At 42.7% G+C, this 17,734-nt stretch overlaps 1 protein-coding gene across 1 annotated transcript; it reads left to right on the top strand.

Annotated features, from left to right (window-relative positions):
* Positions 1 to 385: 385 nt before the first annotated feature.
* LOC147880066 (cysteine-rich receptor-like protein kinase 44) lies at positions 386 to 16,218 on the top strand. Its single transcript, XM_087371472.1, has 6 exons — positions 386 to 539; positions 622 to 767; positions 924 to 1,134; positions 14,437 to 14,671; positions 14,820 to 14,970; positions 15,112 to 16,218. Exons 1-6 carry the CDS (start codon positions 413 to 415, stop codon positions 15,517 to 15,519), a joined length of 1,278 nt encoding a protein of 425 aa, XP_087227598.1. The 5' UTR covers positions 386 to 412; the 3' UTR covers positions 15,520 to 16,218.
* The last annotated feature ends 1,516 nt before the right edge of the window (positions 16,219 to 17,734 follow it).

Genomic DNA, 17,734 nt, shown 5'->3' with positions numbered 1-17,734 from the left:
AGTTCAATTGAAACGAACGATGAAATTTGAATATCGTTCCACATTCCTTATTGTAGTAAATATTGTAGTAATTTAAATGTTAAATATTAATACAATGTTTCTTTGTTTTTATAATGAAATAACACGGACTCGGATGGAAATTAATCACTTCTTTAAAATAAGGGCCACTTGTTGAAGTAAGCTTGAAATTACCGATCAATTTTTGAACTAAACTTGAAATTACCGGTTAAAAACTGTTGAAGCCTTTGAGGAGGGCTAGGATTTAAAAATCTTGGTTGAGTAGAAGGTTTTTTGATTGGTTCAAGGTACGTAGAGACTCGATCAAAATCTCCTTGTGTCTTTTCTTCCAAACGACGCGTACATGTGTCCTTGTCCTTTACATCTACCGGCCTTATGACTGTCCTCTGTGAACATGCCATCTTTCGTTTGGAACGAACCCTCTATGGTGGTGTTCTCCCTTTGTTGCTGCTTCCGGACTACCACAACTACACGCCATAGCTCTGATTGTAGCACTGATCCGGCTCCCACACTTCCAAATGGTACGCCCCTCATATCCTTGCTCGCTTGCTCTTCTCATTTCCTCCGTTTACATCACACCAACTCTACGTATTTTGTCCCCAGTTCCTGCGCCCCATTCCCAGCTTCCGCGCACTAGTTTCTCCTATGGGTCTTTGCAAGTTTTCTCTTTGAACGACTTGAGCGTCGCAACGCGCCACTTCCATCACGATAACAAGCTCGGACACGGTGGTTTTGGTGATGTTTACAAGGTTACTATCTCACGTTGCAGCTCCATTCCCTCGACAATTTTCTCAAATTGCATCATGCTAGACTTGTGGTGCTCTTTCTGTAATCTGCTTGGAAATCTCGGTAGAACGCGTGCTCTTGAGAGTATTATAACCATGCAAGGCATGACGCGTTGGCAGGGAACGCTTACTGACGGTAGGGAAGTAGCAGTCAAAAAGCTGTCTCTTGGAAGCGGTCAGGGGGATCACGAATTCATGAATGAAGTCAGTCTGCTGACAACTGTGCGACACCGGAATCTCATACAACTATTGGGCTGCTGCGTCGAGGACTCGGAGAGGCTGTTAATCTACGAATACCTTCCCAACAGAAGTCTTGACAAGCATCTGTTTGGTACGCATGAAATCGATGTGCCACGTGATCAAACTTGCCTGCAACATATTCTTTCTGTTTTGTGTACAACGTCGTTGTGCAGCTATTTCCCGAATGTGTCTCGCAAGCATAATTATTGTGCAGTTAGAGAACAGAATGGTTCGCAAGAGCAAGACACCTCCCCAAAAGAGCGTAACTCATTATGTGTTAATCTCATGAATTGCCCTTTTCTTTGTCGTCTTTCCATGTATTTACTTGCAACTTTTGGTTATTTGCTGGGACTCTGTAGCTTGACCGGGTCTAAACCAGGCTGTTCTCTCTTCTCTATGTCATATTAGCTCAATCTTGTTTTTCTTCCAGCGTGGGGCAAAGACTTAGAATTAGAGATGCGTTTATAGAAATCTTACAGGTTAAACCTTGTTACGTCATATTAGAGTGTCTTTTAGATCACAACTGTTCGTTTCCTTTTTACAATGTTTGAATTGAATAATTGTTTAAGCATTATTTCTTATACACCCCCTTAATGCTAAAACTACAACTATGTAATTCTTTTTAATCCTAAATTAAAACAACACGACTGATGTTTTAATGTAAGCAATGGCTTTGTGAGAAAGTCTGCCCACATAAATTCAGTTGGAGTATGTTCCAAGTGTAACTTATATTCCTCAACCATTTCTCCTATGAAATGATATTTGAGGTCTACATGTTTTATCTTTTCTGAATGTTTTGGATTACTTACTAGATAAATACAAGAAAGATTATCACAGTAAATCTGTAGCGGTATTTTGGAGATCATCTTCAGTTCTTCAAGTAACATATGTATCCAAAGTCCTTTAGCAGCTAATGCTACAGCAATGAACTCAGCTTCAACAGATGAAAGAGTTACTGAAATTTGTTTCTTTGACTGCCAGGTTACTGCTCCATCTACAAGTACAAAAGTAAAACCAGCAGTACATTAGGGGAGAATTGGGGTCTCCAAAGGGTCCCAATTAGTGTTTCCTAATTTCAAAGGATTAGTGAGGTATTTGAGGTGTACCAATGGGAGTGCTCCTTTTTATGGGGCAATGCCATGTTGAGGTGGAGGGTGGGTAGACCTGGAAACAGTCCTTATTGGCTACTCCTCTTACATCGGGGACCACTCAAACCATCCGTCCCCCTCAACCTGACCCTTCTCCTATATGCACTTTCCCTAAACAAACCTACAAGTCATTCAAGAGACGGTGGGCCCTTTTGGGCAAAATTTTTCCCCCTCAGCTTGTTACAGGCCTGTCCCCTCCTCTTCTCTGGTCTAGCTTCATTCTCCCTCCATTTTTCAAATGTGGGAATGCATTTGGCATCTTCTCTGTCCCCTCCTACTCTAGTCCACTATGTTTCTCCCTCTCTAGCACCTCCTGTAACAGCTGCTCATTCTCTCTCTACTCCTAGCTATAGCACCTCCTACAGCAGCAGCTGCTCATCCCTCTCTGCTCTTTCTTCCTCCATTCCTAGCTACAGTACCTCCTGTAGTGGCTACTCATCCCCCTCTGCTCTTTCTCTCTCCATTCCTAGCTACAACACCTCCTGGAGCAGCTGCTCATCCTCCTCTACTCTTTCTCCCTCCATTCCTAGCTACAACACCTCTTGGAGCTTCTCTCAAGCTTCAGTTGCACCCTCTATACCTTCTTCCTCTGTCTCCCTCTATTGGAGCTGCTCTCTCCCTCCAAGCTGCACTTTCTAGTCCACTATTGCTGTTGTGACCTCTGTACAAGCATGATGAGGAGACCATACATGTACTTTGTGTCCCACAGGAGCAAAAATGCACTGGGTAAATGGGTGCCTTGCTCCTACAGCTTGAATGATTGGATAGTCATGAGAGGATCTAAAAAAGGGTCCACATAAGCTTCCCAAGAGCAAAAGAGGTGATCTTTTGCATGAATGGAAGGGCTGCATCATGAAGTTCAAGCTTGAAAAGAAAGGATTGCTTGCAAAGGTGCAACACATCTACATGGGGAAGGACATGCGCCTTCCTCCGTCAAGCAATCAATCGACAATACCATCGCATTGTAAGTCTGTATTTTGTGTAAGATTTTGAAGTGTAATGAGTTACCTTGAAATTTTATTTTGAAATAGAACCAGTGTAATAAGTCAGTTTGAAATTGTATTTTGAAATAGCACTTGTGCATAGCATATGTATTTCCTTTAGACTTTGAGGAGTGGGAACCAGTCGAGTGCTTCTTAGGTAAGTTTACTGCCATTCATGAGGATTTAGGAAGGCAAATGCATGATGGAGAGAAGTCCTTTGCTTTGAAACAAAGAAATATCTATTGGTATAATTCCAAGTATATTACTTCAAGGACGGCATCAGGCTATGGCCATCTTCAATGCATTGCAACACAACTTGAAGACATGGATTGCAGCATGGTGGACACAAGAACAATGCAATTATATAAGGAAAAGATTTCAGAGGATGTGGGCATGGCTATGAAGTTTACATTTGGCTCTAAATGGGTAAGGTTGTCTTGGTTTATGCCTCTGTACATTTTTGCTTCTTGTTTTCATAATATCCAGATGCACAAAACAAAAACCATGTAGTCATGCAAGTGCCTACATGAGAATGCCCTTGAGGAATTGCTTGGGGTGAATTGGGGAAGCAAGTGAACAAAAGGGTGATCTGTTTCAATGCCATGTATGTAAGGACAATGTGGTTGTCAAGTACCACATCTCTTGCCAAATGTTATATTTTGCTTTTCAATATAGGCGCTGGAAAAAAACAGTTGACAATTGGCTCCCCCTTGACTCTAATGATGATGATAATACAGGGGTAAGTTTATGTATTGGTTCTCATTTAGGAGATATTAAGAATGTGACTGTCACGTCACAGTGGACTCTCAGGGACATGCAGGAATACCTATTGGTCATGAAGGATGGCATATTTGAGTCCTTTCACTTTACCTTAAATGGTGAAAAGGTAGGAAAGCGTGCAGAGAAGCTCGTGCATAATGCCACTTTTATCCCTCCTGCAATATTGAAGATGAAATCATGGAAGGCAGACCTAGCAGAATCCATGGTAGTTTGGTAGCTAGGAGAACTACAGCTATGATAGTGAAACTTTGAAACTAAAGTAACTTTATAACCTACATATACCCAAATGTTCTAAATATAAAAAATAAAAAGAAATATAAAATTTTTGCAAAAAACTTGACATTGACATGAAACAAAACCATTCAAAACATCAAAATTAATTACACCCTATTAATTGAAAAATGTCAAAATCCACAATTGTTCCATCCCACATTTTCTAGACAATCCCCGTACTCCATTAATTAATAGAGAGGAGGAGTTATTTCCATTCTTTGATAAGAGCATAGATGTCTTAGGCACCTACTTGGGAGCCCGAGATGATTTTGAAGACCTCATTAAGTACATGCAAGACTACATCGCGAGTTTTGCATATCAACTTGATGAGTCTACAAAAAGATGGGTCCCAATTGATTATTTAAAGTACTTGTTCAATCAAGAATCCAGGTTCGTGAAGTGTTTAGATCGCTTTCGAGCCCAGCTCACATCCCAAGGGTTTAGGGAGGTGGACATTGATGACCTCCTAGCATGTGGAGTCATCGAAAACACAGGAAATAGGTTCCTATCCTGGGAAATGACCTTTATTTTTCTTCTCCAGGAGGGACAAATGGAAGAGGAGGCCTCGACCTCAAGCCCTGACCCTGCCCTGCCCCTGCCCTTTTTGATCCTCTTATTTCTGTAGATGAGCCCAACATCTATAATGAAGAGTCCATAGATGAAGAAGTTGAGGAGCGGGAAGTTGCATTGGTCCTGGAAGTGCTCCAGTGACCTCCTAAACCCAATGCTACTTCTCAAATTTCATCCACCTTGGGCACCACCTCTGTTAACTCCGCAACAATGCTATGGTTTCTTGCTCCCCTTCTTGTCGATGGAGAACAATACTTCTTTCTCCATGACATAGATGTTATGTTTGGTCTCCGGGAGGATGAAGCTCTTGGTATCCTGTATGGATACGAGGTGGACACGACTATGCAAGAACCTGGGTTTTTGGGAGCAGATGATTCAATAGAAGAGGTTCTTGCTTTAACACTGGCCCAAATCAAAGATGCAGAGACATCAATCTACTCCGACCTACCTGATGTTCCAGAAGAAGCCTCCACATCTCACTCTAGACAGCAGGAGGCCTCTGGATCCATCCTCATTGACAAAGAGGAAGGGATTGAGCATGACGACTCTATAGTGTCAAGAAACTATGAGCTTTGAATTTCTTCTCTCTTGGTATACTTTTGCTTTAACAGAATTCTAATGTAATGTTGGACTATTGCAGGAGGCATTTGAGGTCGACCTATTCTCATCTCGGCAACGCCTTGTTCGTAGTAGCTTTAGCCAAGATCACTCACTGGCACATTACCTTGGCCAAGCAAAAGGACGCTTTGTGGTTATCCATAAAAAGTTTTCTCCACATGGCATTGATGATCTCCTAACGTGCAAGGCCTTGTCAAGAGTGATTGGTCATGCTGACATCAATCGCAATGCTGACAAGGTCATTTTGGTGAACCGCATGGCTGCCCTTAATGCCTTTGGAACCAATTTTCAAGGTATGGCATTGACGGCAGCAGGCATGTTCCTGGCCAGTAACGATAATAGCAATGACTCTATCGACTAGGTTTAGAGCCAGGAGTGTATTTGGGAATTCAAAGCCCAATGTTCTTAGTGTTTTAGAGAAGAGAGAAAGGCTCTAAAGCCTTATTGTATAGAAAATTTATTTTATATGAATATAGCTATACTTTTTATACAGTGTCCCATTTTGTGTTCATTTACAAAATTTATTTTATACTGTAATTATATTTTGTAACTTTAATTGTTGTTGGCATTAATATTTCCATTTACTATTCTGTTTAAAAGCATGTGATCAGATAAATATTTGTGCTATAATGGTCATTTTTTAGCAATCCAATAAGAATCTCACCACGCGGCAGAACTTGGTCAAACAGGTCCCATACGCGCCATAGCAGGTTTTATCATTTTTGGGCTCCCCGCGCGATGCCGAACACATTTGCCTTCTGTCGCGCCGTGAAAAAACATCATTTAACCAGTCAAATTCACACTGAACTTGCATAAACTGATGGAAAGTATCACGTAACATGTATAATAATATGGGAACAGTAATAGAATATAAAAACATCTTTTATTCATTGGCCTCAAAGGGCAGAGATTTACAAAATGATTCAGGTTACACTAAATGAACCTAAACAACATCTAGGGCCTAAGGTAGAGATTGGAGTGGATGCGCTTAGTGAGTGCAAGGTCCTTGTCCATCATTGTTACTCTTTTGGCATGGATAGCACATAAGTTCGTGTCTTCAAAAAGACATACTGTCATCTGCTCAGTTGTCTCCTGAATTGCTCCCATAGTGCTTGAAGTGAAATGCACATCACTCTTGTAATGCTGTGCTATTTCACATACAACACGTTGGAAGGGTGCACGGAAAATGAGATTGTCCACATTGGTTTGGAACTTGTAGATCTCCTGAAGTGCCTTCACTCTTGATTTTTTGCGCCTCTTAATCTTTGGGGGACCCTACACTGCCCTTTGGACATGGCTCCATGGCTGCTTGTTCGCTTTGAACTTCTTTCGCCTCTCCTCCCTTGCAACCACCTCTTCAGACTCCTCTTCCTGTGTCAACTGGGTCATTTGAGGTGGCCTCTCGCGCCTAGGGGTCTGCTTTGTCCTTGGCCTGTTTTTCCTTTCACAAGGCTGTGAGACAGCAGGCTAAGGCTCTTGCTCAGCTCGTACTAGAGGCTCCTCATATCTGATCATCTCGAGGCACAAAGGGTTGATGGTGCTCTTCCGTGCGGTTTGCTTGGTTGGAGGATTGGGGCTAAGGTTCATTATATCTGCAAGCCTGCCAAATACTTTCTCTTGTTGTGGCCTCTGTAATCTCTCCATCTCCTCTCTTTGCCTTTCTTGCTCCCCTTGTTGGTCTAGATGCTCCACGCCAAGACCCCACGGAGGAGGGAGGGACAGTTGATCAGGATTGACTTGACTATTTTGCCCCTCTCGAGAGACCTCTCTACTTCCACAGTTAGTTGTGTGGAAGGACTGAGAGGACCCCTCATCGTGCTTGAATCCTTCATCGTGTTGGGATTCCTCATGGTGCTAAGATCCCTGGGATCCCCCATGAGAGTCGGATGGTAGGGACTCACGTTACTTGGACTCTTGATGATGAGAACCGCCTTTAGATCCTTGGCGATCATTGCCCTCTTGGCCACTGGGGCTTGCAGTGTGTTCAAAGGCCATGGCGTTGTGAGGAGGACAACGGATAGCGTCTAAATGGCGTCCAGTGGGTCTAGCAGTTTGTTTAATTTGTGCCATAGAAATGAGGGATTTTAGGGTTTTGAAGTGCTTTATATAGTCTTTTTTAAAGCACTTTAGGGTTTTTCTTTTAAATTAGGGTTTTTGGAGTGCACCTCATCCCCCCTCAGTCTCAAATTCCAAACATAAACTAGATGGAGATAGAGTAACTTATCAAGTATACACAGTTCAGCATGCAAAGTACACATGTGTACCCACTCCAATGGAATTGGTAGAATGGGGTCTCACTTAGGATCCTTTTTATGACGATAAGGGGCTGCACTTTGGTTGCAAGAAAGGATGCGATTTTCCCACTGTAGGCTTCCCTTTTGTATCTTCTGAGAGGGTGCAATACAAGCATGTCCATTTTGCATCTGCACCTGTATCACAACCGTACAAGCACTTGAGGATCTTCAAATCACCAGCTAGATGTCATTTAACTTGAAACATTCCATGCTTATCCACAATTAATGTTTGCTTTGCCTCTTGTCTTCGAATAATCGATGGGATGTCGGTTCTCTCTAAAACCCACTTCAATGTCTCGTGGCACTCCTTTGGGTCTCAAAGGCTGCAAGCCACCATATGTCCTCAGATTGGATTGAGAAACCATTCTCAACTTCCTCATCCCCTTGAGCAAAAGGCAAGGCGTCGTTCATAATACAAATGCTCACCCTCTCTAGCTTGTGCTCTTCTACCAACTGAGCTTCATCCATTTTTATAACAAATACTAGCTTGCCATCTGTACAATGAAAGAGGAATTCAGTAAGGATATAGAAATCAGAAGAAATAAAGTTGAATGTGAAGAGGGAATTTCTCTTACCTTCTTCTCTCATCCCATAGAATTTGACCATGGCTCTGTGCAAATTCTCTACATCCACATTCATCTCAAACATTTGGATGCCAAATTTTTTTTTACTCTTCCAAGTCATTGTGCCACTTACACAATGGTATCCTCCAAGCTTTTCTCTAGCACATTGGTTTGTTTCTTGATGTGCAAGCCTTACAGACCACGGTGTTGGCAATGGCATTGTAGATATCTTATACTTTTCCTCCATAGCAGACTTGAAAATTTTAACTAGCAGCATCACAAGCTCCAAGCTCCTCCTTTGCTTGGACGAGGCCCTTGAAATCCTTCATTACCTCTCTAGCAACTTGTTTATGTAGCCCTTTTTGTCTATGGTGCTTCAACACTTCCATGACATCACTTGGCTTTATTAAACTTCTTAGAAAATGTGAAGGATCACTATTATCTATTTCCATAGTTCCCATCACATCCTCCATGAAATTCCTAAAGTAGAGTACAAATGAGTCTTAGTGGAAAGAATGAAACACCACAAATATTTTGGAATAAGGAATTTCATTAAAAATTGGGGAACTAACCTTGCAGCCCGTATTCTTCTCTTTCGGGCACCACTATTAGTTGACAATGCATCCATAGATTGCAATTGTCATTTCCTCTCCTTCAGTCCCAAAGGTGTTCCCTTTAACTTTTGTACTCATTCTATTGACTTCTCTCGTTCCTTCTCCATAGCACATTGAACTTGGCCATAGATAGACATTTTCAAATCTTGTTTGCTTTTAGCAAGCTTCTGGATTGATTCTTTCAATTCATGTCACTCCAAGTCCAGTGATGTGCTTTGTCACTGAGTTCTTTGTTTTGCAATTGGAGATCGTGCATACTATTATGCATTGCCACAATAGTAATATTTTCCAAATGTGCAAGTTCTTCTGCTTGGGCTCTCTGCACCTTGCTTCCATAGCCAATGTCTGAGAATGGTTCAATCGATTGCAATAACCGAGCAATCCAGCATGTCCCTTGCCAACAAACCGAACAACATCATGCACTGTATGAAAAGGAGGACTCTTTTGGGTGGCAGGGTCTAAAGGATACAAGTTTCCATCTACCCAAAGGTCAAGATGCTTCTTCCCTTGTAATCGAAGACTGTGGAGCACACTTTGAGGAGTTTCACTATATCCCAAAGAGCATGTGCTTGCATATTCTGCCTCCAGTTGTAGGTTCACATGGTACTTGTTGGATATGTCCTCGAATGGTGCCATGAGTACTTAAAGAGAGGTATCAGTGATGCAGGCTAAAATGTAGGGGAGAGCTGGCAAAGATGGAGCAGTGAAAGGGAGAGAGTAGCAAGGAAGAGGGAGGAGGAGAAGCAGATGAGGGCAAGAGGAAGAGGAGGAGAAAAGTAGGGCGACAGGTGTAGAAGGGAGGGAAGGAGCTATTGTAGAAGGGAGGAGGAGGGGAGAGATGCTACAAGAGGGAGGAGGAGGGGAGAGATTCTGCAGGAGGGAGGAGAAGAGGAGAGGGATCTTCGGCGATTGGAGGAGGAGGGGAGAGGGAGGAGGAGGAGGAGCAAGACGGAGGAGGGGAGAGGAGGAGGGAGGGGGAGGGAGGGAGAGGGAGAGGGAGGAGGAGGAGGGAGGGAGAGAGAGAGAGAGAGAGGGAGGGAGATTCGAAATTTGAAATTCAAATTTCAAAAAGTGGCCCCCTCCCCTCATTGATGGGGGAGAGGTGGGCTCAAATGCGGGTTTAACCCACCTAGGTTAGGCTGGTTAGGCCTCTTTGGGACCCTCGAAGCCCCTTGCATTAGCCCACTAAGCATTCCCTAATCCATTCCTTATGAGGCCCTTTTGAGGCGTTTATAGAAATCTTACAGGTTAAACCTTGTTACATCATATTAGTGTGTCTTTTAGATCACAATTGTTTGTTTTCTTTTTACAATGTTTGAATTAAATAATCGTTTAAGCATTATTTCTTATACACCCCCTTAATGCTAAAACTACAACTATGTAATTCTTTTTAATCCTAAATTAAAACAACACAATTGATGTTTTAATGTAAGCAATGGCTTTGTGAGAAAGTTTGCTCACATAAGTTCAGTTGGAGTATGTTCCAAGTGTAACTTATGTTCCTCAACCATTTCTCCTATATTTCTCAATATCAATGATGTTGTGAATGATAGTGTGCCAGTTTTAGCATGAAAAAGAGGACAACAAACGTAAGACCACATCCAGGGCCAATGCTGTTGCAGCTCTCAAACTAGCTGTATTGGAAATCAAGGGCCATCTATTTCCTCTTTTCCCTACAATTTGGTCTCCAATTTGTTCACTGGCCAAATTGTAAGAGATCACAAGGATTTATAAATTCAACATGAGGGATTCCATGAAAAAACAAAACTAGAAAATAAGCCCACAATAGATTCATGCAACTGCTTAGAGAATAAGTGCATTATAAAAAAAGCTTTGTTCCATAAATTAATTTAAAAAGGAATCACGTAGAATCTATACTCCGATGAAATCAAATGCTCCAACTCATCGTACTAAGTAGAAAGCTTGCCTAATGGTACTGCCAAAGGTGGTGCTGCCACTCCTAGTTTGATTCGAATTCCAATGTCACATATAATTGAATGCATCTTGCAAGTTTAAAGAGTTCACCTTTCATGGCCACTTGGTTTTATCTAGCAAATGTCAGTTTGGTTGAGAGAGTATCCTCATCATAAATGGTTGATAGCATATCTCACTTAATCCTGTTTACCTAACTCTCAAATACAAATTATTACACATGCTAGATCAAAGATGAGAAGCTGCTTATACGATCCAAATGATCTTGCTAGTGGGACCATAATTATTGATCTAGGTGTGGCTATTCTTGATGGACACATAGCCTAACTGGTTGAAGACCTTTACACATAGATTCAACTGGTTGAAGACCTTTACGCAGATTTGGGACAAATTGAAGCTGATCTATAACCATGTAGACATTGCTACGCAGGTGAATGTCCACAAACATCTTCTCAACCTCACAACTCCAAGAGAAAAGCAGTTCACAGCACCCTTGAAAATGGCAGGCATCATTGGAAAACCATTCATGCTGTACTCGTCATCCCTTGCCAATATCATCCCTTTATTCGTATTATTGGAGAGCATTCATCACTATGCAAAATGGCCTTGTACCTTTGTCCAAGGGAACTTGCCAAGCGCAAGTTTACATAATAAATACACCAATCACTACCAATGGCACTCCTCACGAACATACAATCGAATGAATTTGATTAGAACTAAAAGGATTTCAAATGAATCCAGATTTGACACCTCCACAATTGAGTCAGAACGTCCCTCCACTCCTTCCATCCACTTAAAGACAATTTATGTGCTAGTAAAACTCCTATCGATGACCTCTTTTCTAAAACTTAAATAAGTGGGGGCATGGATCTAGTTCCCGATCTGGTTGGACCCTTGAGCCAGAGACAAATGAAGCCAACTTTCTGATTCTTGGGCCACCTCTTTATCTCTTTTGTGCGTCCACAATTTTGAAAACGTCTTCAAAGTTAACCCCCACCACTTGGTGTTTGGAAGCCGATGCTTCTCAGCACACGACCTCTCTAATAGTGATGGTTCTTGGATTTTAATCCATTTCCAGCCCCAATCTTGTGGCAGTACTCTAGAATCAATTGGTGTGGGCCGTGTCCCCAGCATATTGTACAACGTAACAACTTGTCCGAAATCTCAAGAAGAATCCACTCTCACTTGAAACTTTGATTGCACAAGGATAAATCATCAAGCTCTTCTAAAATCACTTCTTGGTCAAGACACAAGAGTATGATCGGATAAACTCATTTACTCAATTGGAATTATTCAATATGGTATGCTGTCGTTCTTGGATGCAACTACCATGACCAAACTAGCGATTTGGAGACCATTGGTGTAGGCACTATGGTCATCGAATTGTATAACGAGAATGAGGTAACAGTTAAATATATGTATCTTGTCCCTAGGTGAAGATGTTACTTCGTTGCAGAAGTGGTGCACAGATCAATGCACATTTAGACTTGGCTAGATATGATAGGGAGGGGGCCACCATAATATATCGATTCTCTACATTCGGTGACTCAAGGGACCAAATATCGGTCACCAACTGTGTGAAAAGTTTCATGCAAGTGGCCCTTCAGTTGCGAATTGCAGACGGAGACTGGATGAACGAATTTCTTAATACTCAGACATTCAGTGGTGTATCCAAACCTTTAGGCTGAAGTACTATGACAAAGATTATGAGCTCTCTCTCAATGTTAAGATAATGAGATAGGATCACACTCCTTAGCAAGAAAGATCAAGACATTTCAAGCTGAGCAGGTTTCAAGTCCAACAATAATTCAAATAACAAACCAGGAACAGATACTAAGTATGGCAGTTTTCTAATGTGGACAAGCAGAGGCATGGAAAAGAGTGTCGCTATTATTACTGCCACGAGCATGGTGACAACTCGTATCTGAATTGCCTCATCTACATACCCTCAAAGCCTCCCTTCCATTAGGACTTTTGCAGCTCCAGGTGTACTCTTCACAGTCTTGACAGCAGCAGATATTCAACAACTGCACGTGAAAAAGATAGGAGAATTCTCATGTGTTACATTTAGATAGGAGGGCATATGATCACTATTTCTTTTCTATGGTGACAGTTCATAGGAATTGATTGACAACTGTCTATCTGCCAAGATCCCTTTCCACACAAGGCAGGTAGGACGACACAAGGTCACTCAGTCTCTTTAAGGGCGGCACTTCAGAGTATTTGGTCAACAATGTCTAGTTGCCAAGTTTGATCTCCATACAAAGAAGTCGAGAGAAATTGCAAAAGCTTCACAATGCATTTGGCCATGCCCGACAACCAACTAGCACCACAATTGTTGCACCAGACGTTGAGCTCTGCATCGGTGGCATGGCAAAGATGCTGACCTTCATTGTCACCAAGTTAGGCCCAGTCGATATCACCTCAGGAGCCGCATGGCTTGCTGTGCTGATCACAGCGGCAATTGTAAGTAGGAAAGACTGAACCATTACAATCAGTGATAGAGACGGAAAGTGCCCAGTGCTTACCATGTTTCTCAATCTTTCATGTCGGAAGTTGCTGGCTGGTCTATTGATGACAGGGTAAAATAGGCACCACGTACTGTCTTCGAATTTAATTGCGGTACTCCCGAGCACTTAGGTCATTTTGTAGGAAAATAGTCTGCCTGTCTTCCCCTCCCTTAGACAACTTGGTGACTTCAGGTATGACTATGCCCAGCAGCACTTCACACGCAACTGAATACTTCTAGCCAATTCCTAGAGGGCACTTGCTCTCAACCACTAATTTCTTTGTCTACTAGTCGAAGATGTCTGATAGTTTATCTTGCCTAATCCGTTGCTGGTCTTGTTCTGTCTGTCCAGCACCCATTCCCATCGCCTCCTTCAGCAAATACCCTTCTTGTTCAGCATCAAATCCCTGACATCTGCGAGCATTGTGAGAGAGAACTATTTTGCTGCCTCTTATGCGATGAAGAGAGGCAAGAGTCCAATCTTGAGGAGGAGAAACTACAGCCCTGAGGGCACAGCTTGTCTCCAGCTTGTCTCCTAATTCCTGCCTCAGCTTGCTGAATGCCACCTTTCGAGAACTAATTTCTTTAACTTGTTTCGATGCCGCCTTTTAAGTATTAACTTCTTCAAGTTCTACTGCAGACTTCCTCTTAAGACATATTCGCACCTACTAATATCTGCCCATTGCAGATGTCCATTTATGTGATGTTAAATAAATGTTGATTGTTGTTTTTCCATCACCTTTCACCGTCAGCTCTCGTCACGCACATCACTCAAGGTATATTTATGATAGTATCGCCCCAAATATATAGTTGGAACGGAACGAAAAATGTTGCTATGTCGAGCTCAACATGGTTTAGCACGTAAGTATGTTGAGGATAGCATTTGAACACCTGTGGGCGCTTAATTTTTCCATACAGGTGACCCCAATTTATAGCAAACGAGTGTGAACAGATGGAGAGCGAGTGATTACTTGTAGAACTGGGCCTGGAGCATACCCAATTCGTTCACTTATAGCGTTTTCAGCAGGTTTCCTTCAATTACGATTCAAAACTTGCACTCTTATCAACATCGGTTCGGGCTTTACATGAATGACTTCGTACTTTGCTAGATCCCGATGCTGGTTCAAAACTAGACTGGCGTACAAGGCGGGACATTATTCTAGGCACGGCTAAGGGCTTAATGTATCTGCACGAGGATTCCCGAGTACGGATGGTGCACAGGGACATCAAACCAAGCAATATATTGTTGGATGAGCGTTTTGTTCCGAAGATTGCCGACTTTGGTATGGCAAGATTCTTCTCTGACGAGAAAACTCACGTCAGTACAAGAATGGGTGGAACTATGTAAGGCTTCATCTCGTTAGGTTGCTGTCTTTCTTTTTCCAAATTACTGGAGCATGAGACATTGTCGTGCATCGAAATTTACATGGGTGGCTTGTCACACATTGACTAACTGACATTTGACTCTTGGGGATTTTTTCTGGGCTGAAAGAGGGTACCTTGCTCCTGAGTACGCGTTGCAAGGGAAGCTTACTGAGAAGGCGGACGTATTCAGCTTCGGAGTAGTTGTATTGGAGATCATAAGCGGGAGGAAAAACAATGATCGGCGGTTGCCACAGGGAAAGCAGCGACTTCTAGATTTGGTGAGTGGCCGGTCCTTATGCCTCGCGTCGTATGTGTCTGTCAGATAGCGGAGGGATAGTCGGACTCTCGTTGGCCAAAGTTGAGGTCAGACAATTTACAGATATGCTGAGCTCAAATTCCTCATAGTTTTGTTTGTGCAGGCATGGAGGCTGTACGAGGAGCATAGGTTGATGGAGTTGCTGGATCGGAGACTTCTTCGCCAGGCTTCGAGCACCAGCAGGCGCGTGGGGGGCTCAGCTGAGCAAGTACGACGAGTGGTGCACGTTGCTCTTCTATGTACGCAGGCAAACGCAGCGTTAAGGCCGGCCATGTCGAACGTGGTGTTAATGCTTTCCGGCAAATCCACAATCCGGCAAAACCCAACGAGGCCTGCGTACGTTGAGCATTTCAACAGCATGGAAGTGGGTGAGTCGTCCGCAGGGACGGGAGCTACCAAGCTGATTTCATCCAATTTCTCGCCTCAGCACGAAATTCCGTTGGATTTTTCGTCAACTTTGCCAGTGGAAAGCTTCGCAACCAACGACGAGACGCAGATTGAGCCTCGTTGATCCTCAAAGCTATGATCCGATGCTGGGTAAATCCTCCTCCACGATGAATGCTGCTGGATCTGCTCTATAAGTGGGTGTGTCTGAAAATACACCCACGTACACATTCTCCATTTGGGACGTATTTTCACGTACACATTCTCCAGATCTGGGCTCGCACCTGTTGCAGTTGTGTGTACACAGATTGAAATTTCGCCAGCTGATTCTTGGAATTTCCCAAGTTTGTAAATCTGGACACACATAGTTGGAATTTTCCAAGTTGGTTCTTGTCTGAAACTACACCCAAGTACACATTCTCCATCTGGTCTCGCACCTGTTGCAGTCGTGTGCGCAAATCTGGACACAGATTGAAAATTTGCCACCTGATTCTTGAATTTTCCAAGTTTACGTGAACTTACAAGCACATCCTACGATCGAATGGTAAGAGCAAGGACGACAGCTCACATTGCCAATCCTTTCTTCACCAATTATAATTGGAAAAAATCATGTTACCATTCTAGTGGTAGAAATTTCACATTCCATTAAAGGGAGAAATGTCACATTATATTTGAGGACAGCACACATGTGACTGTCACATTCCGGCAGACTTTCCATCAAATCAAGCATACTTTGTGGAAACTTACATGTCATGCTTTATGAATCCCCTCTTTGCAGGATTTTGCGGGGGCTCTAAGGCAAATGTTAAGTGGACTAAGGACATACCTCGTTGGCCTCCGAAAGTACCAAGTTTTTTACCCTTGGTAGGCAATGGAAAGAACTATGGAGAGTGCTATTTCTTTTCATGGCTGATAATTATCCTATTTCGTTCCCACTCTACTATGTCTTCTTATATGCTTCTAGAGATTGTGCTACCAACGACTCAACCTATGCCCACGTGTTTTTGCATTCTTTGATGGATGTCATTTTACTTCAAGAAATGAAGTTGGTGAATTGATTGGCTTAGCACAATTCCCTAGGTAGCAACCTTCATGGGTTTTGTTCTAATGGTTGTAATTTTCATCAAGAAGTGTTATCCACCTTCTAGTTGTTAGAAATCACCCAACAAAGTGTACACACAATGGAAGACTCATAGAATAGCCTAGGATCTCACACAATGGTGGTGTGGGTGTAATCACAAATCTCCTTAATGTGCTTCACATATATGTATTGATCCGCAAATAGACAATGCTTAAGAGAGATATAGGACCAACAAAATATTTCGGTCCAATGGACATAATACAACAATGGGCCAAAGTCCCACCAAACCGTGGTCCTTTGTGCTCACCAAAAGATGATGTCTTACTACCTCTGAGACACTCCTAGATCCTTGAGTTTGCATGCTCCTTGATGAGTGTATGTAGACCTTAGTCTCCATGTTTGATCCTCCTCACCTTGTTGCCTTGAGTGTCAGCTTAGGTGTGTAGTCCTTCTTCAAGCTTTGTATGCAGTACACAACCCTTCTTGGTCCTCTTAATATAGGCTCCAATTGTGTTGCTCCTCTGCTTCAAGTTTGCTCTTGAAGGTTGCCTTGGTGGATGTTCTTATGAGGCCTTCGGGCTTATCTTTTATAGGGCAATCTTGTCCCAACATAACCGATCCAAACAGGCCTTTCAATCGATCCAATAACCCTCTTATGGGGCTCTGGGTGGACTTGCGTACTGGCAAACTTGGTTGGCTAGCCGACTAGCCAGTCTCATCTCTATTTAAGGGTAGGGGATCGTCCCTTTGCAGTCCTCTTTTTTGGGTCCAAGCTACCTCATGTGATGTGCCTCTTGTTGGTCTTGTTGTAAGCCATAACCTTGTCCACACACCTCGCCAAAAGCCTCACCATTAGTGCATCTTTGCCCTGGGATAATTTCGCCCTGTGTTATGAGGTGCTATCCATGTGGTAGTCCCTCTCTCTTTTCTCTGGACAGATGTCCATGTAGTAGGATTTGCTCTAGATCTCCCTCCCCCATGCTCTCCTCATTACATCACTATTCCGAGCTATAGCATAAGCCCATACTTTTCTAGTTGCATCATCAATGAATGTCACATAGTATCCAGCCTTGCTTAATGATTGTGCAGGCATGGGATCACATACATCTGAATACACCAGATCAAGCTTTTCAATGTTTTTCTCCCTTTCTTTTATGGGTTGATTTAGTTTGCTTCCTATAGAGACAATGCTCACAAAATTCAAATTAAGAAAAACTTAAATGTGATACATAACCCAAACGGCATAAGAGTTTCATTCCAT

This window comes from Dipteris shenzhenensis, chromosome 33 (assembly GCF_047967505.1).
Source record: "Dipteris shenzhenensis isolate YYH24624 ecotype China chromosome 33, Dip_SZ_1.0, whole genome shotgun sequence".
In the NCBI taxonomy this organism is placed as follows: domain Eukaryota; kingdom Viridiplantae; phylum Streptophyta; class Polypodiopsida; order Gleicheniales; family Dipteridaceae; genus Dipteris; species Dipteris shenzhenensis.
Note: the sequence above shows the minus strand (reverse complement) of the source record. Positions and strands in the feature narration are given on the sequence as shown.

Excerpts from the sequence above, each read along its gene's own strand:
- LOC147880066 (XM_087371472.1), top strand. The coding sequence starts at position 413 with ATGCCATCTTTCGTTTGGAACGAACCCTCTATGGTGGTGTTCTCCCTT. Across the intron at positions 1,135-14,436 it reads TCTTGACAAGCATCTGTTTG|ATCCCGATGCTGGTTCAAAA; the intron begins GTACGCATGAAA and ends GTACTTTGCTAG. Across the intron at positions 14,971-15,111 it reads AGCAGCGACTTCTAGATTTG|GCATGGAGGCTGTACGAGGA; the intron begins GTGAGTGGCCGG and ends TTGTTTGTGCAG.